Below are 26,060 nucleotides of genomic sequence, written 5' to 3' on the forward strand. Positions count from 1 at the left end.
AAAATGCAAACAATCTAGAGTGACACAAAGATATTATTAGTTGCCTGGGAAGGGGGGACAGGGAGTGGGGGGAGGGGTGACAAAAGGGCAGAGGAGACTTTGGGGGGCATGGATGGTTGACTCTCTGTCTTCATCATACTTCCTGGGAGTACACTTCCACCAAACTTATCAAACTGTACACTTCAAAAATGTGCAGTTTATTGTCTGCCAATTAAAACTCAATAAAGCTGTTTTTTTTTTAATGAAAAATAGATCATGAAAGTGATGCTCCAAAAACAGTGCTTAGCTCAGCATAATATCTGAAAAATGGCAACTCCGTTCTTCATTCTGGGTTCTGAGGAGCTGTGGTTAGAGGTGGGTAAGATGTGACCCGTGTCCTCTGGGGCTGGGGCTGGGAGATACACAGGTGAGTAGAAGATTCCAACAGAACAAAATTGTTCTGAACGTTACTGAATTAAACTTGTAGGCCAGAAATGCTACAGAGACTTAATATTTAAAGAGAATTGGAATATCCAAAATGAAAAGAAGAAAAAAAATTCCATCTTTTCCCTCCCTCCCTCCCTTTCTCCCTGTCCCAAGTGGAGATTTCCGGAAGCTCCGTGCTTCTGTGTTCAGAGCATGGTCTTTTCCTTGGTGTCCTCAAACAGGGCATTAGCATTCTTCTTCCCACATTGGGTATGTGCAGCCTGATCTCATTTTCATTGTTTTAAGTCATCATGGGCTGGGGTAGGGAAGGCCGGAAATTCTGGACTGTTGACAGCGTCACCTCTGGGGCAGGACGGGCCCTGACACCAGGGGATCCCCGTGGGGCATCTGTTGGCAGAGAGTCAGGGGACGCGACAAGCTGGGGTGGGGGCTTGAGGGACGAGCCCTCTAGGCAGAGGGGCCTGAGGGTGCCTGGATGAGCCTGTGCTAGGGTGGCAGAGAGCTCTTTGGGGAAGGTCAGAGCTGGAAAGACCTGGAAGGTAGACCAGACTCAGGCAGCTCCTGAGCAGCCCCATGTGTCCCACAGAGGAATCTGAGCTCCGCCCTGGGCCCTGCCACTCCACCACCTGCCAACGCCCGTTCCAGGGCAGGGGGGAGCAGTCGACGACAGAAAGGCACATGGATGGGTACCAAACCAAATGGGTGTGAGCGACAACATGCACTGTCCCCTGCTCGGAAAGGCACAGCTCACCCTGGAGCCCAAACACGCTCTGAGGACACACCTGGCCTTGCCATTTAACTCTAAGTTATCCATCCTCTTTTGGTCCCAGAATCCTTTTCCACGAAGCATCTACTAAGTTCAGAACAAGAGTTCCCCAGAGTACAATTAGGGGAAGCCCCTGCCCTCCCTGCTGGCTGCTTCTCCACCTAGCAATGACCTATTCCAGGGCAGCGGGGAGCCTAGTTGTGCTTCCAAGGGAGAGCTGGCACCCCATGGAACTCGCAATGCAGGTGCAGGAAAGGGGATGCAATGGACCAAGGGCTGTTGACAATTGCAGCTCATAGAGCAGGGTCTCAGCTTTCTGAGGCCACGGAGGACCTGGGGTGGTGATGAGCATCTTCCTCCTCCATATGTAGGTAAGTAGAGAAGCAGAGGCAGGGCAAGAAGCAGGGGAGGTTTAACCTAGCAAGCTGTTTTGTGTGAGCCCCTCATGCTGAGTGCCAGCGCACCTGAGAGAAAGGAGTCCAGGCTCTCCTTCACAGGTGTCCAGGTAGCCAGGCATGCACGTCCATCCCCCAGCACAACCTGGCCTACGGTGGGACATATAAGACAGCATGGGGAGAACACTAATGGGGAAATCTAGACGTCCTTTTGGCTGAGGCAATGCTTAGCAGATCTTGCAGGAAAGGTAAGTCCTCAGAGATACACGAGGGGCAGGCCAGGCAGAAGGGAAAATCCCAGAGCCGTAAGAGGAAAATAGGTATGGGGAATAAGAAGCCTCTGACCCACAGGAAGAGAAGACCTATGGGTTAGTAAGCAGAGGGCTAAGAAATAGGGGCAAAGGCAGTTCCAGGTCACCCTGGAGCAGGCTCTGGGACAGCTGCATGATTTGGCTGTCCTCCGTCATCAGGGGAAGTCAGCGGAAAGATGGGGACACTGGTCACTGAGATTGGGAACACAGCATTCAAACCAGTTGTGGGGAAGACAATGAGTTCAGAGCTTGAGGTAGCCATGGGCTCCCAACTGGCTAAGTCGAGAAGGCAGCTGGATCTCTGCCTGGAGCTCAGTGGAGAGGTCCGGAATGGGCACAGAGCATGGGAATCATCCCAAGTGCTGGCGATGGGTGAGGGGTGCCGATGGCCTGCCAAGTGCGCCTCCTCTCCCCTCAGAACCCACATTTCCTCAGCCCCTCATGATCCAGCCTCACTCACTGAGAAATCTGAAGTGCTAAAGTTATGTATGTGCTTCTGTGATGGTTAGGTTCCTGTGTCAACTTGGCCAGGTGATAGTACCCAGCTGTCTGGTCAAGCAAGCACTGGCCTAACAATTGCTGTGAGGACGTTTGAGGCTGGTTAATAAACCAACAGGCTGGTTTATTAAATCATCAGTCAATTGACTGCAGCTGTGACTGATGACTCACCAAAGGGCATGTCTTCCACAATGAGAGAATGCAATTGATGGATTTAATCCAATTAATCAGTTGAAGACTTATAAGCAAGACAGATAGAGGACCTTCACTTCTTCTTCGGCTGCCCAGTGAAGCATTTCCTGAGGAGTTCGTCGAAGTTGCCAGTTCGTTTCCTGAGGAGTTCATCGGACATATTCCTTGGAGTTGACAGTTTGTTGACAGCTCTACAGAATTTGGACTCGTGCATACCCACAGTTGCGTGAGTCACTTTTACAATTTGATAGTCAGAGACACCTCTCATTGATTGTTTCCCTAGAGAACCCTAACTAACACAACTTCTGCAATGCTTCTTAAACAATTCCCATGAACATGTGTTTTGGGCCCATGTCTAGAAGAAACTAGTCAAACAATGAGAGCTGTCCAGCAACAAACAGAGATGTGAGTTGGTTCTGGAAGAGGCCGGGGTTCATATCACACATTCTCTAAAAGAGGCTCCCACAAAAAGTTCCCAAGAGGCCAGACCACGAGGCCATGTGTCTCCTGCCTGTAGGCAGAGCCTCCTGGGAGGGTACTGTCCCCTGCACCCAGACATTCCCTGGCACTCAGGACACCTCTGAGGCCAAGGCAGTGCTGGACCAGGCAGAGCTCGCAACACAGGGATGACTAGCCCGCCTGGGATCTGCTGGAGGCCACGTGCAGAGGAAGAGGTTCACCCCAGCTGACAAAGGAGTTCTCGGAGCACCATCCAGAGTCAAGTGTGACTGGCCTTGAATGAGCAGCTCCTGAATGACCCAGAGTGAGCCCCTCTACCCAGAGACTCAGACTGAGGAGTACTCATCAGTGCAATTTATTTGACCCCAATCCATTGACCTGCCTTAACCCAAACCTCCTTAAGAATCTACTCTTTGCATGGGGCACTAAGAACACAGCATGGGCTGGATTCTAGCCAGGCGCTCAAGGGACTCACAGTTTAGAGGCCACCTTGACTAAGAGCACATTTTGCTCTCCATGTGTTCCTCCAGGCCCCCACGCTCCTCCAAGCTGAAGTATAACTTAACCAATCGATGAAAGTAGCAGTTTACACACCTGAAAGCACATCTGCTTGCTGGTGTCCCCAAAGCGGAGCCCAGAGACCTATAGAAACCACCAGCGCGGCTTGCAGACTCCCATGCCTTTATCCACATCCAATTACCTCTTTTCCAAATAAACCAGGCCTGGAATACTCAACACTGATACTCACCAGCAAGGAGCTAGACATATTAAGAAAAGCACTTCATAAAGAAAGCAAGCAAAACCATGTGCCCTGGGAGTGTTTATCTTGACTCCAGGAATATATATTAAGCAAGAACACAGCGAGAGGGAAAACAAGAGGACAGAACCTGTAAAGAATGAAGGGAGGCAAGGGTGCGGCCGAAGGAGAACAGACATGGGGGAAAGAGACACACACCTGAGCTGGTTTGAGAGGCTGAGCCTCCTTCCTCCAGAGAAGTGGAGCACAGTTTCAGGAAGCAGGAAGACATGGGCCTGTGTAGCAACTGGAATTCCAGAGACCACTTTGGAAAGTGAGCCCCCCAATCCCTGCCCCTGGCCTGATTGGCCTTCACATAGGACAACAGAAAAGCAACTGGGAAAGTATTTGTCTGTGGCTCTACCTTTGGATGGCTTAAAAGCTTTGCAGAGCCTGAAATGATATCTCTGCAATAAGAAAAATAGGAATCTTATTGTCACTGGGCCACGCTGCAACAGGAACATTAGCTCTGAATATGGCCAGCTCCTAAGGGTAAGTTTGCACATAATTTAGGGGACACTTTGGTGATTTGCCAGAAGGCTGCACCAAGGTTTGGTTTCAAGGTTTCACAAGGGGCCGCACCTCCAAATTGCAGGTTTCAAGAATGTCTACACGCTGGCACCGAGGCAAGCCCAAGAGTGTTTCTGGCAGTGTGCACACCTGCAGACAGAGCCTGACCCCGAGTGAAGGATCTGTGCCAAGTCCATGTGTAGGGACTCGGGTGGTGCCATTTGGAGGAAAGGGCCTGGGCATTGGAGCCAGCCAGTTTTGAGATTCGGTCCCAGATGCCAACATTTGATATAGCTACATGACCTTGAGCAAGTTACTTAACCCCTTGAGCCTTGTTTTGCCATCTGTAAAAGGGAGATAGCCAGGTACCCATGCAGGGGGCACAAACCAACTTCAATAGGCTCTGGGATAGGGTCTGGAAAGACTCCAAAAAGCCCTTGTTTATTCCCTGCACTTTCCAACCTGCCCATACAAGTATTGTATGAACTCACTAATATGAACTAATTATAATATGTGAACTCATAGACATAAAATCTAGAATACAGGTTACCAGGAGATAGAATGAGGCTAGAGAATGGGGAGCGTTTGCTTAATATGTGCAGAATGTTTAACTAGGTTGAAATTAGATGTTTGGAAATGGATACAGGTGATGGGAGCACATTATTGTGAGTATAATTAACAGAGCTGAATGGCGTGTGAATATGGTAGAAAGGGGAAGTTTAGAGTCATGTCTGTCAACAGAAAGAAAGCTAGGGGATAAAACATGAGAATGTTTAACAGTGAATTTTCTGGTGGACACTGACTGTCATTAACAGTACAAATATTTTTTTAAAAAGTTATTTTATGAACTAGAACAAAGGTACAACACTATCACAAGGAGTTGACAATAGAATGGTATATGGGAAAAAATATGCCTATTGTACATCTTAATATTCTTTCATCAACAGTAACAAATGTACCACACCAATACTGGGAGTCAATAATAAGGGGGGATAAAGGGTACAGCATATTTTGGGTTTTCTGTTTTATTTTTATTTTTTCTTATTTTTTATTGGAACAATGAAAAATGTTCTAAAATTGATGTGGTAATGAATGAATGCACAACTATGTGATGATACTATGAGCCACTGATTCTATACTTTGGATGGATTTTGTGGTGTGTGAATATAGCTCATAATAAAATTGCACTTAAAAAAAGTGAAAAAAGAAGTGGGGGATAGTGAGGACTAAGGAAAGAAACAGATGTAAAGGATGCTGACAAGTGCTTGGCATATAACAGGGGAGCAAGAAATGTTAGCTGTTTCCCCCGTCCCTCAAGAGGATGAGTCTCCCCATAGCAAAGGAAGTCTGGACTGGGAGGGCACCGTCTGGCTGGTCCGTGCACTGCTGACTGCGATGAAGCCAAGCCCTCGTCTTGCCTGAGGCTGTTCTGGTTTGGGGTCCACTGGGTGTGCCCACACACCCCGACTCATCCCGGTGACACTATGTCCTGGGTTTTCACTGTCTCGGCAATGCCCGTGTGCCAGTGAGTGGGGAAAGTCCCCAGGGTGCTTCCCTCTGACCCCATCTGAAGTTAACGGGCCCTGAAGAGGCAGTCAGAGGACAGACAGAGGCCCCTGCAGGGAGGGGTGGGAAAGGAAACAGGTTAGTTTGTAAAAACGGAGCAGTTCTCTGAAGATGGACATAGAGAAGCATCAGCTGTCCAATTTGGAGGAAGCACCCCCAAAAGTAAACCCAGACCTCTGTCTTGAGGGGCACATGGAATGCATCCTCCCTCTGGAACAAAGGAAACTGGACTTTGAAGAACCTGTAAAGAAACTGGCCAAGCACCAAAGATCCAAACCTCAGGAGGCTCCACGGGGCCTCACATTGGCCCTAAAGTATGGGGAGGCCATCACGTCCCTTCTATCAATTACCAGCATTAACTATCCACGCCTGAGATAAATGGTGGGTTACAGCATGCGTCTCCACCTGGCCCGTGTAGATATGGAGCTAATAAAATGGGAATTTATGGAGGAAAGAAGTGAAAAGTGGACCTTATAAGCAGTTACTATCTGATACTATCTGCACAATTATCAAAAGAAACCACCCACAGCCACTCCAGCCATATTAGCACTCAGCTAATGAAGAAACACACATCACGAATAAATGAATTACTTACATAATAAACCCTGCATCTTCCGGAACGAAGCCATTAGAAATTGATCAGCCAATTTAGGAATGGCTGAAGGCCTCTGCCCCAATGAAAGCGTGCTCTAGGACAATGCATTCTCTCAATTTATAGCACACAGGGAGCAGAGAGGCTGCCCTTGTTAAGGGGTCCGGAAAGGACAGGTGGGCAGAGGGCCCTCTCAAGGCAAGTGAGGGATGTGCTGCAGGCCCTTCCCATGTAAGGCCTACAGTTAGGAGGAAGCAGGGAAGTGTTTCCTGGGCCAGAGCCAAGTGGGCATAATTCAAGAAAAGCAGACTAGGCCACAACTCCTCTCTTGGGGCCAGCCAGTGGGGTGGCCAGCCAGTGAGAGACTTCCCCAGAGCACCTTTTAAAGGACTGTACTGAAGCCCCTCCCACTAGCTGTGCAGGTGAGCGCATACAAATAGACGCACATATGTGATCACATACTTACACAAGTATACGCACCCATGCATGCTCCCATACACCCATGCACACACACATACATCCTCAACCTCCTGCAAGAAATGTGGCTTCCCTCCCATCCTGGTTCCACTGCCCTAACCCTCTGCACTCCCTTTTCTGACCTGCCCTAGTCTCTCCCACCCGGGACCCCTGGATGCTTTTTGCACGCAGGCTGCCTCACCTCACAGAGCTATTGCTTAGGTCCCTTCTCTCTGGTCGTGTCCCCATGGACTCTGTCTGGAGTCTTCTCCTGGTCTCCACCTGCTCCAGGTAAGCACCTGGCCCAGGCAGCCCCCAGGATCCCCTGCAGCCCCACAGTTCAGTATTGGACCCCAGGGGTCCAGGGCAGGGTCCAGGGATCAGTCCAGGCCCCACCCCTCCACATTCTGAGGCTCTTACCTCATTCACAAAGATCCAGTGGCTATCCTTGGAAGCCAGGTTGGTCTCCACAGCCTGCAGAGAGAGAAAGAGAACAGAAGTGAACAGAAGCAAGCCAGAAGCCATCAGACTCCCAGGATGATCACCGAGACAGGTTTTTATAAACATTGTTCTTGGAGAATTTTTTCCTCACAAAACAAGCTGTCCCCCTGGGGCCTGCTCTGGCTGCCTTGGCCACAAGATGCTACATTTGAACACAGACATCTGATTTTCTGCTGTTCTCCCACAACTACTGCATCAGCCTGGAGACAGATTAGAAGCTCCAGTTCCTGCAGGCCTCACAGGGCCACAGGCCTGGGGTCCTTTCCCCTCCCTGCTGGCCCCCCTTCCCCAAGAATGCCTGCAAATGCCTTTTCTGCAGGGACAGCTCGGGGCTGAGTCCCATCACTGCCCCAGGCTAGATAATCAGAAAACTAGAACGGAGGGATTTATGGTGGCTTGTCTGGCCGTGATAGATGATACTCGGGAAGATGGAGGCTGACAGTGGAGAATGGGAGCTGCCTTCAATTCTTTAGTCCAGCATGCACAGAATGAGGCTTTTTCTGGCTCCTGGACAGGAATTCTCTTCTATAGACTCTGTTCTATTTCCTTTTGTCACTCATTATATTTGTGCTAGAACAGTTGTCCATTTATCTATTTTTTTTAATTGTCTATCTCCTCCACAAGGTGTCTGGCTCCTTGAGGTGAGGGCTATGCCGGTTTGGATATATTTGGTCCCCCCAAAAACCATGGTTTAATCCAATCTTGTGGGATATTTGGATTAGGTTGTTTCCATGAAGATGTGACTCACCCAACTGTCGGTGATACTTTTGATTAGATTATTTCCATGGAGGTGTGGGCCCCGCCCATTCAGGATGGGTCTTCACTGGTTCACTGGATTACTTAAGAGAACTCAAAAGCCAACACAGACCCTTGCTGATGTTTAGAGATGCTTGGAGTTGAGGACAGAAGGACTTTTGGAAATTTTAAGCTAAGAGATGAAGCCCAGAGTTTGCCCCAGAGAATCTAAGAGAAGACCCCCAGGTGCTTAGAGAAAAACGCCCCAGGAGAACCAAGCAGAGAGCTGAGAGAACCTAAGAGAGACAGAAGCCCCAGAGACATTTTGGATAAGGCCATTTTGAAACAAGAACCTGGGAGCAAAGGCCAGCAGAGGCCAGCCATGTGCATTCCCAGTTAACAGAGGTGTTTTGGATGCAATCGGCCTTTCCTCAGTGAATTTATCCTCGTGTTGATCCCTTAGTTTGGACACTTATGGCCTTAGAACTGTAAATTTGTAACCTAATAAATCCTCTTTATAAAAGCCAATCCGGGAAAGCCATAAGGACCACACTCCCCTTTGTCTAGTTTATGGATGGATGAGTAGAAAAATAGGGGAAGGAAACAAACAAACAAACAAAGGCACCCAGTGTTCTTTTTTACTTTAATTGCTCTTTTTCACTTTAATTATTATTCTTGTTATTTTTGTGTGTGTGCTAATGAAGGTGTCAGGGATTGATTTAGGTGATGAATGTACAACTATGTAATGGTACTGTGAACAATCGAATGTACGATTTGTTTTGTATGACTGCGTGGTATGTGAATATATCTCGATAAAATGAAGATTTAAAATAAAAATAAATAAATAAATAAATAAATAAAGCCAATCCATTTCTGGTATTTTGCATAATAGCAGCACTAGCAAACCGGAACAGGGGCCGTGTCTCTTGTAGTCACAGTTGGGTCCCAGAACCTCACAGTATACCTGGCACATATTAAGTACCCAATCAACCCTGTTGGTAGATGAATTAAGTATTGGAGGCCAAGGTAGATAGGGTGTGGTGATGTGTTTTATATATTTTTTTTTTTGTATTTTGTTTTTTTAGGAATTATTTACCCTCCTTCAATTGGAAAGACAACAGATGGAAAGAAATGGAAAGGACTAGTTTCAAGTACGCCATATAAGAATCCTCCGTTAACTTGTCCCAAGGGTTTGCTGAGTACCAGGCCCTGGCCAGCCCATTTATGAACCTGTGAGGGAGCTATTGGATTCAATTCTTTTTTTTTTTTTTTATTTTTATTTTTGTAATACAATTTTTCTTACCCTTTTTATTTGGAAAAAAAATCAAAAAAAGAACCAGAAATGTTCAAAATCATCCCATTAACCTGCCCCATTTTTATAAATGTGCTGAAGTAGTGAAAAGACCCTGTGATGACACAGAGTAACCTCTCCAGCTATGAATGAGATGGCACAATCCCTGTGAAGGGACAGGTGGGGATGGGTGTGTGGACTGGGATGGAAGTGCCTCCACCTCCCTATGATTTAACTGCTCTGGTCTCAGTTAGTTTGTTCATTTGTAAAATGCTGATAACCCTTGCCCCTTCCTGATTACCAAGGTAGGTAAAGTATTTTAAGTCCTCAGGCTCAAGCCTATCCCAAGAAGCAGAGATGGGGAGTTGGCCATTCCAACCCCTCATGGCTTCTACCCTGTTCCCCGACTTGCCCACGTTCTAGCCTGGATCCTGGGGGTCTTGTCCAGCCACACAAGTCTTCCCATTCTCCTCTTCTTCAGGATAAATTAGTGTGTCTAGAAAGGCCTTGGCCCCTCACCCTCCCCTTCCTCAGGAAGGGGGCTCCGGGCACTTTCTCCTTGTACCCCAAAGAAATGAACCTCCTAGAGATGCCAAGCCATGGACCTGGGCATCTCCTGGGACCATGTCCTGAAGACACCTCCCATCCCATCCCACCAGCTTGGTAAACCAGGCCCTCTCCACAGAAGCTGTGAGGTCTGAAGAGCCAGCAGACCTCTGAGGTCCCCATGTACGGTAAGAAGAAGAGCACCTTGGGATGGGAAAGCGGTGTTGTTCACCCAGAAGCCCCAGGTGAGGAGGTGGGGAGGGAGAAAGGAAGAGGCAGAGGACTGAGGACATGCGCAGCACACTGCTGGGCACTGGCTCGCCTCAGTCCTCAAAAGTCCAGCACTTTCTTGATGTTCACATGAAGGAAACTGATGGCACACATCAAATTTGCACATGCTCTGGAGCTGGGAGGAGGTCATAAAGCTGAATGACAGAAGGTCTCAGAAAGCTGGAGCACTGAACTGAATCTGAATAGATGCAGTTTAACAAGGGTGAACCCAAGCTCCACATTGGGGTTCCCCAAGCAGAAGGGCAAATGCGGAGAGGAGAGTTGAAAGCAACACGGTTGAATCTGTTCTACCCTTTGAGCAGTTTACCCTGCTGGGCCACCCACTTGATGGAGAATACTGCAAGCTGGAGCCTGGAGTGGGACAGTGGGAACTGATGGCAGGCAAAAGCAACTGGGGATGCTTAGGGACTGGGCATTGCAGACATCTTTAAGCGCATGAAGAACTGTCACATGCAGAGAGAGATTCGAATTGCTCTTTGCAGCCTCCAAAAGTTAATTAGACCAATGACCCCAGTAATCTGGAAGGCAGATATCAACTCAGCATAGGAGGGAACTTCTGCCTTGCCAAGTTGTTCAAAGATGGAATGAGCTGCCCCAGAAGTAGTGAGGTCCCCAGCATGGGAAGTTTCTGGGCAGATGACAGGCACTGGTGCCATGTAAAGTATTTAAGAATCAGAGTGGAGGTTTACAATGGGTGAGGGATAAGACTCCTTGGGGTGCCGACATTCTGTAGCAAGGATTCTTAATCAGGCTGCATATAAGAACCTCGCATGGAGCTTTTAAAAAATACAGACCCTCAGGCCCACTCCCAGGGACCCTGATTTGCTGGGTACGGTGATGGATCCAAGAGCCTGGATCATCTCAGAGCTCGGAGCCTGTCCCCTGGGCTCGGAGGCAGGAGCCCAGCTCCAGAATGCAGAGCTCTGTTGATCTGCAGTTGTAGGTGCACCTGTCCCCATGCAGGGGGCTGACTCAGCTGCCAGGAGAACTCAGGAAGCAGCTGGAATTCTGGCTACTCTGAGGAGCCTTCACGTCTGGTGTCAGACTCTTGCACGGAAGATGTCGATGGGGAGAATTGATCAGAAAATCCCACAGGACAAATGGCCAACTTCCCTGTCCTACTTTCCCTCACCAATTAAGCCTCAGCTCATTTGTTAAGCCTCTTTCCCCATGTGGAGATAAATAGCACCTGCAGCCGCGTTTCCAGAGGGTGCAACTTGCATGGAGACTGGCATCGATAGTGAGAATGATGGGGTATTGCAGAGTAAGCAAGAACGCTGCCTCCCCCAAGACTGGATGGTTGAAAGCTCCATTGAAAAGCTGAAACACTCACGGCCCAGTGGGCAGCATCCCTCCCAGCACCACTAATTACCCTTCTTTGGGCTTTCCTTCCCTGCTCCCTCCCCATCTATGTCTACAGCAGGTGGAGGCCCAGCCCTCCTTTCTCTCCATGGGAGCATGGTGTGGGGGAGTTGCAGCAGGCAGAGCTGACCGGCTCCCAGGGCTGCCCCTTCTTGGCAAATTGCCCCTGGGCCAGTTATTTCTCCACGCTTCTGTGTCCACACCCATAAGGCTTTTGATGTCTGCCCATGTCCTCTCCAGTCCCATTAGGATCTCTGAGCACAGTGGCTCCCAGGGCACGTCCACTCGCTCCAGCCAACACCTACAAGTCCCTCGGGCTGCCGAAACCCTGCCTGGGGATTTCTACTCCTAACCAGGGACCACGGGTGCCAGGTATCAAAATGCCAGATGCCTGGTTCCCCGATGGGGATCAGTTGAGTGTGATCTCAACTGCTTCCAGAATTCCTCTCCAAAGTGACCTTGCTCGATACGCCCCCTTTCCAGGCTCTTTCCCTTCCCTGTCCTGCTGCCCCATTCCCGGGCTGTTCTTCATTTCTTTTTTTTATTATTATTTTTTTTAATTTCCCATGGGAACACTTCTTCATAAATCATTCTTGGCATAAGTCCTTGTTGCAAAGTCTGCTTCTGAGGACGCGACCTAAGACAAATAACCACGACGTAGGGTTTGGGTGGGAATTAACTGAAATCACGCATCAAGCTTCCGGTTCAGGTAGGGCTTGCTAGAGAGAACAAATTAGCTTGAAGGTCCTCCCCATTCCTCCCACTCAGGTCTCCTTCGTCGATGACCCCTTTTGAATTTTAGATATTTATAATCCTTCGTTCACTCATTCCTTCACTTAACACGCAGGTCGCGGGCCTGCCATTTACCAGCGGCTGTCCTAACTCTCCTGGGTAGGGGGGCAAAACCAAGAGCCTGCTCCCAGCCATCATGGGGTCAACAGTGGCAGAAAGACAATAAACGCAGCATTGCGGGTGGGGTGAGCAGGGCCCCCTCCACGAGAACACAGACCTTTCGAGGTGGTACTCATCTCTGCCGTGGTGTCGGCCCCCCATGTGGGAAGGGTGGGCTCTGGGTCAGTCGCCTTCAGCAGGTTGGGATCAGCCTCCCTGCATTTGGGCTTTTCCTCTGGAACTAGGCACCAGAGCCAGGGGAGCACCCCCAAAATGAAGCAGTGGCAGGCAGTGGAGGTCTGGGCACCTACGGGAGCTCCATGCAGATCCCATGGGAGCTGGGAGTAAGGTCTCAAGGAATGCTAAGGGATCTGTACAGTGGCTCAGGGTCTTGTTAAGTTTGGGCTCTGAGTCCCATGAGCCTGGGCCAAATCATCCAGGCTGCTCTGCCTGGCTCCTGTGGCAAACACAAAACTTCAGAAGAATTGCTGAGGAGGTGGGAACTCCCAAAGGACCCTGTTGCTTCCTCACCTCGCCCCTTTGGAACAGAGGAGGAAACCCAAGATGCCACGGTGGCAGGTGGTCCATGGGAGGGCTGGGATGGTGGACTCGGCAGCACACAGAGGCCTGTGGGTCTGTCTACACATGCAGTGATGTAGATGGACATCCTGACACTGACACCCTCCTATACCCTCTTGAGAGAAACATGTGCTTCCAGTTAAAGGCACCTGGGGCTGCTGGGAAAGCAGAGTGTGGAGGGAATGTGGACCTTTGATCATGAGCGGCAGCTCCTGTCCCAATACTAGACTGCCTCTGCCATGGCCGATGGCATCAACAGAGCGGACACCAACGAGCCATCCTGCCGGCCCATTGAGCCATTTCAAGGGTGCCCAGAGCCTGCTTTGATGAAGCTTCCTGCCAGATACTGCATTGCAACATGCCCTCTACTTCACAGCCAACATGCCTCCCCTTTGCTAATGATAACTTCACGAGCCAGGCAGTGTTCTCATTCCCCATCAGCAAGCTTGTACCCTGAACTCGCGTCTGTGTGTCTCCAAAACCTGTGTTCTCGTGTTCTTTTCCCTCCGTCATGCTGCTCCCCAAAAGACCTGAACAACTTCCACAGCAAGCACACGAGCTTTGGGGCCTGCACCCAAACCCTCGACCATGGGAAGGATAGGATCTCTTTTCTCAGACCCAAGAAAATTGCATTGCTAGCAGAGATGCTTTCCTCCTACAGGTTAACTTGTTCTCATCAGCCTGAGGCCATTATTCTGCTTGCATTTCTTAAGCAGAAGCAAGTTTCCCTCTATCTTGGCCTAGAGGGATAGTAAATGGAGTGGAAAAAACCTCCACCTGGAAGCCTTCCAGTGACATCGCTAAGGATTTACTTTACAAAGTGCAAATGCCACCGATCATTTATGTCTGTGTTAATTGTTGGCCACTTATCTAGGCCCCCCCCCCCCACACACACACACCACTGGGAACTCAAGATAATGAAAGCTTGTTGGCAATTAGCAACTTTTTAAAACCCCAACTCCAGCATTTCAGAACATTCCCATGGAGCCCAGGACCTGGCATGTTCCCGAGGACACATATTGAGCTAACGTTAAAGACCTACCGCTCCTGTGCAACAACATGCTATTTAGGAACAATTCTCTTTCTGCCGTGTTACCCCTCTGCAACACCAGGGAATCCAATGCCCCCCCCACCACCTATTGTCGCTGGCTGAAAGATGGTGGATGACTTGAGGAGCCCGCTTACAAGGAAATCAGCAAAGCAGATGCCAAGACGCCTGAGTTTCAGAAGCTATGCCCATCACCAAGAGAAAGCAAGTAAAGGGCTGTTATCACTGTACCATCTCAGGCTGCACTGTCTGTCCTTCCTTCCAGGGGCCTGCCTTCTTGAGAAAAGGGCATGAGGTTCTGTTCTACCCAACTTCACTTGTTTACCCCCAGCCTTGTCTCCAGAAACTCTCTGGGTCTTGCTTTCAACAAAAGCTGCCTTGATGTTCTTCCCAAGTCTCCCCCACCTCCCTATTCTGGCCCCATCCTTACCCTAAATCCCATTCTGGAACCTTGGTCCCTGGGCTGCTCTCTTTTCTGATTTCTTCCCACCGGCCCCTCCCAGGAGCCAGCCCCTCCTGATCGAGTGTGACCGAGTATAGGTCATCTGCCCCCGCCGCCCCCATCGCTCTGCTGGAGGCTCCCAGAAGCCCAGGCACCCAGCCTCAGTGGGCACAGGGAATGCAGCCTCCTGACCACAGGGGGAGGTAGTTTAGCATGGGGGTAAGGGAGAGGTGGCAGCAGGGTGGTGGAGATGCAAGGCCGTCAACTCAGCTAGAGACAGGCCGTCTGGGGAAGGTGAGGCATTCACCCCAGGTGGGCTCAAAACACCACTCTGCAGAAGGCAAGGGCCCCTTGGCTGGGGGAGAGCTGAGCCGCCACCTGCGAGCCCAGGGAAGGTGCTGCCTGGGAAATGGCTGGAGGACAGGGCTGGCTGCTGCAGGCTGGGCGTGAGGGCAATCGCCGGCCCTTAGGGAACACATCCTCCTCTGGACTCTGCACACAGCACTTCACCAAATCTGCACAACGCCCTCCCCCGCCACGCCAAAAGAGGCTTCTCACCTGAATGTGCTGACGGGGACGCCAAAGCCTAGAGAAATTAAGTGACTTGCCCCAAATCTCCCACTGGGTCAGTGAACCCAGCCCGTGTGACCAGCCCTTGCAGAAAGAGCTTGGCACCCAGGGAGAGTGGAGAGAGGCTTGTGGAAGGAACGAATGGATGGAGGATATTCCCCTGCTGCCGAGTGGAGGAAGGCCAGAGACATATGCGGAGCCTCCGTTCAGGGTGAATGACGTGGACGTATGGGCAGTCTGTGCCCACTTTGTGCGAGCCATGTCAGCAGAAGCTGGCACTTACAGGAACCATGCCTCACCCTGCACGGCCTCCACATGCACCTGTTACAGAAAACACAGTGGCCCGCCGAGTGAGGACCGCCTGCGTTCGAAAATAAAACCTTTTTCCTGCACATCCAAGAGAACCTGAGAATGAAACAAAGTGAACTGGAAAGGCAGGTACAGGTGAGATGCTGTGACCTTTGAGAGATGATGGAAACCTGATCAAATTCTGGAGCTTTTCCATTAAGGATATAATTGTTTCTTCTATTTGTGCTGTGTGCTCACCTTCCCAACACACGTTCCATAGATCCTGCTTAAGAATCTAGTAACGTCCAGACCAGGTTGGTCAATCAATGGCATAGAAAAGATATTTCTGTAACACTGGAGAGACAGCCTTTAACGTTAGATTGGTTATTGTTTTTGTTTTTTGACATTGGCTTTGATCTCAGAATGGCTATTATGTTGCTATTGAAAAACAAGAAAAATGTAATTGACTAAATACATTTAAAAACCCAATAGATCGGGAACAATTTCTAGTCGATCTTTAGACCTCCCTGGTCTTAGACCTCACTGTTTACCAAGTTCAAAATAAACAGGCATTGTGAGCTGCCTTTCCCATTTGGGCAGAGGGCAGCGGTGCCAGCGCAGGGGTCCCGAGGGACAGAAGTTCATTACAGATCATTTGCGGATCCTTCAGATGAATAGAGACAGTTTCCAGGGCTATGCAGGAAGCACAATTTGCTGTAATAAAAAGTGAGAATATGCTACATGTGGACAATTTATGAAGAAGTGTTAATATCAGCAGAGAAATGAAACGGAGTCTGCTCACAGGCACGATCCGTTTAATAAGATCAACTCAGCGAAGGGAAGCCAGGCATGTGCCAATGAGTAGCAGCTGATGGATGCTTGCAATTTAATCAGTGGTCCATGATTTCCCTTCCACCTGGAGGGCAGGAAGCCAAAGAAGGTGTTCCCTGTTGTCACTCTGGCTTATCTCCAGGCTGCATCCTGATGGGAGGCAACAAGAGCTTGGCTTTTCTACCCAATTTTGTCTCGTGGAGGGGAATGCATTCCCAGCACTTGGCCATACTGGGCGCGATCGCATTTACAATCCCTTTTGAAGCCCGAGATCTACCGCAGAATAAATTGCTTCTGAACTCGGCAAGTCTTTGCAGTGGGCTGTGATCAACCTCACGACTTGGTTCTCCAGAGAGCAGAACACGCGGGCCGTGGGTGGCAGGCAGCAGGAACGAGTCATTTCTCAAACACTCCACACTTCGGCTCCAGCTTCAAGCCATTTCAGACACAAGCAAAGCGAAGCCCGAAACTGATTAGAAATGTTTCCTTATACCTCCCATGGGTATTTCCACGTTCACACTGGAGCTCTGCGAGCCTCTGCTGCCTGCACCCAAAGACGGACTCGGGGACCAAATCATCAGATGCTATTGAAGGAAGACGAGGGGACAGTTTGGGGCAGGAGAGTCCTCTCCACCGTGGGAGAGCAACAATTAAAGCGTCAGCGTTCAAGGTTAATATTGCGACCCCCTTCGATTGTGCTCAGGCAAGCTGCTTCTCCACACAGACCTAATTCCTTTCCTCAACCTAAATTGTTTTCAAAAGATGGAAGTGTTTGAATTATTTTTAAGGCAATAAAGTTGAAAGTAGCAATTCTTTACCCAGCTGATAAGAGCTGCAGGGTGTAATTTGTATCCTTTTTATGAGACTAACTTTTTGAGGAGAATGGAATGGAAAGAAACATTTCTTCTTTTCAGTTCCGGAGTCAAGAGCTTCTCTTCCTCCAGGTGGGGAGGCAGAGTTCCCAGGTCCCGGGATTGTCAGGAAACGAGCCCCTGATTTGTGCCACAGGGAAGGCAGGGAGACCCCAGCACTGGGGGGACACAGCTCCAGTATAAAGGGCTGCTCACCTCAGGCTCACCTCTGGCCACACTAAAAAAAGGACTCAGAGAGGCCAGGGGTTCTGAATCTTGAGGAGCAGGGAGGAAAGGATTTTGCACACTCAGGAGTAAAAAGAGAGGAGGGGAGGGAATCTATTTTCTTTGGAGTCCACAACATAACTTGCTTTGCAATCTTTGAGATGCTCCAAGGGCAAAAAGCTTCCGTGTGGTTAGGAGGGAGTCTAGTTTTGCCCAAAAAGGCTGGGCAGGAAAATCCATGCAACTCTGCATTCAGCCCCTAGAGGGGGTAAGAAGCAGATGCAAAGAAGGATGTGCTCCATCCCCATCACCTGCACTGACCTATGCCCACTGCCGGCACAAAGCACCTGGGAAGACCCTATCTGATCATATCCTAGGAGAGAAAATACTTCCTGAGCACAGGTCCTGAGATGGAAAAGGCAGGGAGTGAAGATGCCCCACAGACCATGTCCTATAACCTGCCTTGGGGCCGTGGGTCTGAGGCCCCCCAAGGGTTAATCAAATGATCTTGGGAGACTGGCATGAGGGTGAGAGGTGATCAGGGGCCCCTGACTCCAGGGCACACACATACACACATGAATTCCACTTCATTTACCTTGTGGGGAAAAACGGGACACAAGTAAAAAGGAAATTAGCATCAGTGAATCAACAAATACAAAACATTCATGCTGGATGTTATTGCATCTCTCAGAAATTACTGCCTGGGTGTTCTCCTGGTCTTTCCTTCTCCTATGACCAGATTTTCCATATGGCTTCCAAGGGTTTTACTCTGGAATGTAAACATCAACCTGCATTGTCACTAAGTCTTGAGACAATCCTGCATAATGCCCCTTATGTTCCCATTTAACAGAGTTAGGGAACGAAACCCTAGTAAATAGCTAATGAGTAACCAAATGCATGAGGATCAACCTCCCTGAGTCCCAGCCCCTTGCTTGGTGGTCATTCAGTGTCTCTGATGTCCTTGACTCTGACCTGCCACATTGGGCTGGCTGTGGCCCAGTGAGCCCCGGCAGGAGAGGGCAGAGGGGAAGGAGCAGGAGGTAGAATTAGATGAGCTCACTGACACAAAGCAGGAGGCTCAAGGCTAGAAAGGGATCCAGCCCCACAGACATCCTGAGTGTAGCACATCTGAAGAAAGAGCAAGTTTTCACTGGGGAAGGGGCCCAATGCAGAATGACAGGCTACTCAGCCTCATCTCTGTTGGGGATTAATGGGATTAAAAAGTCAAAGAAGCAGGCATCAAGCTTTAGAAAAATCCATGAACAAGTAGAGGGAACACAAGAGCAGGGCCCATCTGCCCATTTAGTAAGCATGCCCTGCACTTCTACCTGTGCCAGGTGCTGTGAGCAATGCCAGGCCCAGGGAGAGGCAGTTTTAGGCCCTGTCCTTGAGTAAATGCCCCCACTGGGAGAAACAGACCCATACACAGAAAGGAGTATGCTGGATAAAGCAAGAATGTGCAGTGACAGGGATGTGTCCAGTGAATCAGAAATGAGAGAAGGGATAACCAACCCTTCCTGGAAGGTAAGAGTTCCATATTGGGGGAGTGTGGTGGAAAGAATGGGGTCTTCCCATCTCAGGAGACAACCTGCGTAAGCTTGGAGGTGAGAAAGGGCATTGTGTTCGCAAGGAATGGTTCACAGGGTAAATCCATCTTGCAAATGAGGATTTGCTTCTCAAGTTATTAAATGAGTTCAAAACCAATTCTAATCAAAAACAGCCATGAAGATTTCTTAACTTGTGGATAAAGTCTAGTACAGAAAAAAATAATTTGTGTAAAGAGCCCTGTATCTGTTCCTCCAAACTGTATAAATCAGTGTTTCTCTATGGCCCTCAATTGGAGCTTCATTTTTTACCCTGGGTGCACTGACAAACTCATCAGCCTCTTGCCTAGAACCTGGATGGTGTGCTTTCTATTGGGTCCCAGCAGTCTGCTGCTCCATCCAAACTGCTCAGACTGCTTTGGAACCTCTTCCCGCCTTGCAAGTTAGGATGGGAAGTATAGGGTCAGCCCTGAATTCCATATGTGTCAGACCAGCCATATGGAGAAGCCCTTGAAACCACACACTTGTCCTCTTTTCAGCGGGCTCTCTCTCACAGCTTCGCTGTGCCCACAGCCTTTTGAGGAGGCAGACGTGGCATTGCCTGGCCTGAACTGAGCAGCTGGGAGCTAAATGTGTCCATGATGCTGTTCCCTCAGGGTCACGCTGTGGCTTAGAAGCAGGAGATGGTACCTGAAAGAGAGCCAAGGCCCCAAACAGGTAGGGTCTTTGTGCCATGGGGGGAGCCTGGCTTTCTGCCTGTGAATCGACAACCCCCGAAGAGTGTACCATGGTATGGATGAGTCTTAAGAGATGCTAAAAGACCTGTTAAAAATAAAAATCTATGATCAAAAAGTTTGAGAAAGTTTGCATTTCTATCCCCACCTTGGAGCACTGAAAAGCAAACAAACGAAAATCCTAAAGCAGCAGAAAGTTGTAAAACTTGGCTGACCCTGGTGTTTATCAAACTTATATCATCAGAAGATTACGTTTCTTTGTCAAGGAGTACATTAATATTTCACAAGACAGTAAGGATGCAACAGAACAGAGTTTGGAAACAGTGCTTCAGGCACCAGGGGCCACTGGAGAAAGTTGGTGGTAAATGTATGGTCAGATCTGCACTTCTGCAATCCAGGTGGGTTGGACTGCCCATGTGGAGATGAATGTCACAGGTATGAGAAGGAAGTTTATGAAATCAGTTAAAAAACAGTTCATGATGGTCCAGACATACTGATGAAGACAACAGCAGGGCAATGGTCACTGGGTAAGAGAAGAGGGTATGGAGTTTGAAATGTTTAGTAAAAAAACATGGACAGGATGTGGTCATCAGTTGGAAATTGAATTGGGGAGGGAAAGGTATATGAAGAACAGAAAGGAATATAACAAGATTGCTAGATGTATCTACACAGAGACAGAAGGTGGAAAACAGAATCTAATAAGACTGCTAGGGGCAACTACATAAAGACAGAAGTTGTTCCGGGTTATGCGAGGAAGATGGTGAATTCAGGTGTAACCTCCTGGGGCAGCAGGAGGTTGGAGAGACAAGTCTTAAAATAATTGAAATGACTAGGCATGAGGCAAGGGCTTAAACCCAGGCAAAACACAAAAGTACACAAGGACAAGGCAGGTTAAGCAATAACAAGTTAGCCTATAGATTCCCCCATCCCCCGGGTAGTAACAGGCAATAACCAACTTGGTCTACAGATACATCCAAGGACCTCCAGCTGTAGGATCAGGGAACTGTGAAGGTTGGGAGCGGGCAGGGAGTGGCAGGAGGACAGGAATGTCACTGGCTCTTCCAAACACCGTAAGTAATAGAAGTACCACAGGAATAGACCAAGCCACCACCTCCCCCACGGCAGTATAAGCTCACCAACAATTCACAGCCCCACTTCCAACTCCCAAGGATGTAACACACACACACACATACACAGACACAGACACACACACACACTGCACCTTCCCTACATAACCTGTACTGTTGTGGGGATTTCTAGACCTAACAGTAAGACTTCACGTTTATCCTCGTGGATTTCATTGTATTGGTATTAGTCCACTGTTCTATCCAAACTGTTCAGACCACCATGCAACATCAGACTCTTCACCTTGGATCTATTTGCATGGGCAAATTTTAACAGGAAGCACCATGCTTATCAGCCAGGGGAAATGTTGCATGGGAAGGAGATCCAGGTCTTGCTTTTCCTCTATCACATTTAATTTTTCTAGGTTTCATTTTCTTCATCTGAGAAATCTGGAAAGCAGACAAGATCGATGCTTGTGTTTAAGCATCTTGGGTCTTAGATTCTATGGACAAGTTCCCAATGGTTTTGACACAAAGGAAGGAGGGGAAAGGTGTCCCACAGCAGGGGGTGCGGTGGGGAGCGGGGAGTAAGATTTTGGCCATCCAACTTCAGAAAATCCTTCCCAACTGAGGAGATGCCGATTCGGATATCTCAGCTGGAGGCTGGAAAGGCAGGAGCTATCCAGACTCTCTAAATCCCTTCAAGTCCAGGAGAGGATAAGGCTTGGCACATTGGAGTCCCCTGAATGAGAGAAGGATCCAAAAATCTAACTGAAAAGTTAGTCACAGTGAGGAGGGCAGTGCTGTGAATCCAGTGATGGTGTCTTAGTCAGACTGTACCTAGGGGTCACCTTGACTAGTGTCCCCAACAACCCGCCTCCAGTGGTCTCTAGAAGGCAGGTTCTCCAGCCTTCTACCCATTTCTGTAAGTTGTCGAATATCATTTGAATAAACATTTTATTTACTATTAATTCCATTTAGAAACTATAAACAAATGGGAAAATAATATTTATTTGAAAAAAAGCTGAATATCAAAACACCAGTAAGACCAGTGTGCTGAATAAGAATATGATTTCTAAAGAAGGAAAAAACTGAGTAATTTAAAAACCATATGACAATTGTAGACCATATTTTGTAGACTTATTATTCTATACTAAATCATAGTTTAAAAATCAAATGGTATTCAAAGCCTTCTATTGACAAATGCAATCCCTATTCCAACCCCCACCCCTAGTCCTGTGCCCCAGAGGCAAACACTTATAACTCTTGTAGCTATTTCTTTGGGATTTATTTCCGTATTTCTTAACAGTAAGTTCATGCTGCTAAACTTCGTTGATCGATTTTAGACATCAGCATTATCTATTATCTTTCTGATATGGTAATTGAGGATTTAAGTCTCAACTTAAATACAACCCCTTCTCCTTCTATTCCCCTTCCCCAATATTACCAATATAATTATATCCCAATTTTTGCTTTAAGTCAACAGTACTGACTCTATTATGATCCATGTAAATATGATCCCATGCTATGCAAAGTAGTGGACTATGATTATCTCATTCCTTTGTTGATACAACTTTTGCTTTTTTGCATTAGCAATTGTCTTGATGTGTATTTATTTATACAAGCCATATAATATGTTTTCCTGAATGCTCTACCAAATAAAATAGTCTTTCTGTTCCCTTACACCCAGGAGACAGGCTCCCAGAATCCTCTCCCCTGCTCTCATATGGACAGACAGTCTCTAGCTGGATGAACAGCCACTCTCAAGACTTTCCTTCGCTACTCTCAGCCAGTTGGATTCTCTGGTCCTGGTAACTGCCTACTTTTATCTTTATTGTTGCTGTTTTTACACTTTATTTTTGTGAAGCCCATCCTGCAATAGCTTCCTAAAAAGAGGTCCCTGGGGAGTAAATTTTTGAGTCTTTACATGAATGGAAATGTTTGTACCCTATTGATTGATTGTTGCATTTAGTACAGAATAGTTAAAATTTATTGTCCCACAGAATTGTTGAAGTGTTTCTCCAGGATCTTCCAGCATCATCCGGTGTTACTGTTAAGCATTCTAATTGCATTCTGATTCCTGTTCTTGCTATATCAGCTGTTCTCCTTTTTCCTATACCTCCCCTCCACCCCCCGCTCTCTCTTTGTCTCACTTTTACCCCGGTGCTCTGAAACTTGGCATTGATGTACCTTAGCATTGGGTGTTCTTTTCCTTTACTTTGCAGAGAGCTAAATAGTAGGGTGTTTCAGTCTGGAGACATGTGTCCTTCGGTTCTGACAAATTTTCTTATTTATTTCCTTAAGATTTGCCTTTTCCTGTTTTCTCTCTAGAATTTCTGTTAGAAGGATGTTGAACTTCCTGGACTGAATCATTCATTTTTGTCAACAATTGTCTCCCATTTTAGACCTCTCTGCTTTTTTGGTTTACTTTCTTCAATGTTATCTTCTAATATTTCAACTGAAATGTTTTAATTTCAGTTAACACATGTTTTATCTTCATTTGCTCTTCTGTGTTCTCTGTTCTTTTTCATAGCATCCTATTCATGTCTTAAGGATGCAATTCTTAAGACATATCAGTGATAGGGTTTTTGGTGATTTCTTTTGTTCCCTGCACTGTTCAGTTTGTCCTGGGTCCCTAATTTGTTTGTCTTGTGCCTTCTCTTTCATGTACCAGCTATTCCTTACAGGCATGGTGATCCTTGTCGTCCATTCATATTTAAGATGAGGCACTAAAAGCCCACTGGAAATTCAAAGTGCAGAGTGTGTCTTGTGGTTCTGTGGGCATCCATGCCTTGAGTTGGAAGACACCCTCCTCTCCCACAAAGCCATCACCCGGAGGTCTTTTCTCTGGAATCATTCAGTTTCTGCAGAAAAGATTCCTCCAATATCTTACCCAAAGGGGATGCTCTCAGCCACTGGCAACCTTGGAGCAGAGCGAAAAAAGGAGCGAAAGGTCCCACTACCGAACACGCAAATCTCCACTTTAATTTCTCCTGGTTTCTGTCACCTGCCTCACCCCCATCTTTCGGGGTCTCTAGGTTCTCTCAGAGATTATCAGGCACTAAATTTGCAATGTCCTGACATCTCCTCAATCAGTTACCCCTCCTCCCTCCACTTTAGATTTTCCAAGCACTGGCCCCAAATTCTTATTCATGGTTGTCTCCTCTCAAGTACTCTTTGATCTTGTGAGTTTATAGCATTCTAACCATTCAATGTGATTTTAGTACAATTTGGAAGAGGGAAAATGTAAACATGGACAACCAATCAGAAGCCAATAAATTCCCTTTATGCTCAAGTTAACTAGAGCAGGTATCTGTGATTGGCAACTAAGAATGCTGACTGATACTGGAAGCTGGAAGAGGACCCCACAGGAGCAAACAGTGTCTGCTTCTGTAAGGCAGGGACTAGCACGGCCTGTGCCAGGGCTGGTGAGATGGAAAAGGACACGATGGTGGCAAAACTAGAAATGCAAAGGAATATTGCTTTTCTATGCCACGACTGAAAACCTGGCTGAGAATGCAAACTCCAAAACTTCTACAGAACTTATTTTCATAAGCTTTGGGAAGGTGAGACAGCTGACCCAGACTTGGGGATGAGAGAGGGACAACTACCTCCGTTGCTCTAATCTCCATCCCCTCGAGGCTGTTTGAGGCTGTGTGTTCTTTGGAGATCAAGCAGTTGAACAGCTACTAGTTCACAAAGAATTTTTGATCAAGCCCACAAGCCCATTTTGGGCTTGGGCTCGGCTTTTCACTTCTAAAGGGGAAGGATGTCAGATGCTTATCCCATAACTTCATTCCACAGACCATTTAAAATGAGCACACTTCAGGGAACCCAAAGTAAGGAGAGAGGCGGGCCTTTCGATAACCTTAGGTTTCATATGATATCAATCAGATGTGCATGAGATTGAGGGTTTATAATAGTCTGTTCAAAGAAATAGTTCAAACATACTGGCTCACTTTGATCAACACACGCCTCCAGAAGGATGAATGATTTAAAAATCTACAGAACACAGGGATCTGGGTTCCTTCAACATAAATATAGGCTGATTGTTTCCCAGGTACCCTGTCCTCAGTGAAGGTGAGCTTGGGGGGCAACAAATGGAGCCAACAGTGACGCCTCTTTTTGTGCAGAGAGAGACAGAGGGACAGGGAATGCACAGAGTTTGAGAATGCATGAGCTGTCAAGAGTGAGGGCAGTTGGAAGAGCTGAAAAGCCTCCATGGGGTGCTGGGCTGGAAGGATGAGGAGGTTTGCATAGACCTAAAGGAAGAAGGAGCTCATTAATATTCTGGATAGGATGGCAAGAACTTCCCTCCTGCCCACAAAAGTAATACGCCTATGGACAAATTACGCCGAGTCCATGTACCACGTCATGCCCCAACATAGTGGGTGAAAGAACCTCTTTTGGCAGAGACAGGGAACACTGAATACCCACAGCAAAGAAAGCTGCACACCCTAGAACAGTGCCCTCAGCCAAATAACATACCCCAGGCCAGCTGCTGGACTGAGCTAGAGTGAGGGTTACTCTGCTAAGAGGTCAGACTCAGTTACCGCCCCTGGCACCACACATTTCAGGGGTGTGTGGATTTGTGTGTGCACACATGTGCATGTTTCACTCCAGGGTTAAGCTTTCCACATGGCCTTAACTTATAACTTCTTTCATTCTAGGGTAGAGTAGACTATTTTCATTAACAAAATCATATGGGCTTCTCAACAAAACCATCTGACACATCTTTCAGCAGAGTACGATGAAAAGTACTTACTTTTTTGTTTACTAATCCATTCTTGTAAAATGCTGTTTGTATGGAAAGAGATATGAAAAGCCCACCCTGGCTGGGATGTACACGGGCAGATCACAGCCCATGATCTTTACTCGCCCAAGTTCACCCAGGAAATAAGAGGCTGAGCCAGTGGAGGACCCCCAAGTCTACAGCTGGCCAAAGACCCCTCAATGGCCTCTCAAAGGAAATAGAGGCAGGGAGTGGGAAGACAGCCAGAGAAGTCTGGAAAGCCTCAGAAATAGAGTTCTGACCATCTCTCCATCTCAGAAACATCCCTCCATAAGCCCACCCCAGGGTGGCTGGACATAAGCTCTGGGGAGGACACTTGGGGTTGCCCCACCTTTAGGCAGAGGTGGCCTGGGGAGGTTGTGTGGGTACCAAGGGCCAGCCTGATCACAGTCACAGGGGCACAGGGGCTGCTTTGGAGTGACCAGCAAATAGCTGTGTGCCAGGTCCAGCCACAGCCCCCAGCTCAGACTCTCTGCCCACTACCCCCGGCAAAGAAATGCTGGATATC

At 48.0% G+C, this 26,060-nt stretch overlaps 1 protein-coding gene across 1 annotated transcript in view; it reads right to left on the reverse strand.

Moving 5' to 3' along the window:
- Window positions 1-26,060, reverse strand: part of GRID1 (glutamate ionotropic receptor delta type subunit 1) — a 737,595-nt gene that overhangs the window by 273,990 nt on the left and 437,545 nt on the right. The window contains exon 5 of the mRNA XM_037804973.1: window positions 7,388-7,441. Coding sequence (XP_037660901.1) covers window positions 7,388-7,441 — 54 coding nt within the window. The remainder of the gene's footprint in view (window positions 1-7,387; window positions 7,442-26,060) is intronic.

The sequence above is a fragment of the Choloepus didactylus genome, chromosome 15 (assembly GCF_015220235.1).
Source record: "Choloepus didactylus isolate mChoDid1 chromosome 15, mChoDid1.pri, whole genome shotgun sequence".
Classification (NCBI taxonomy): domain Eukaryota; kingdom Metazoa; phylum Chordata; class Mammalia; order Pilosa; family Megalonychidae; genus Choloepus; species Choloepus didactylus.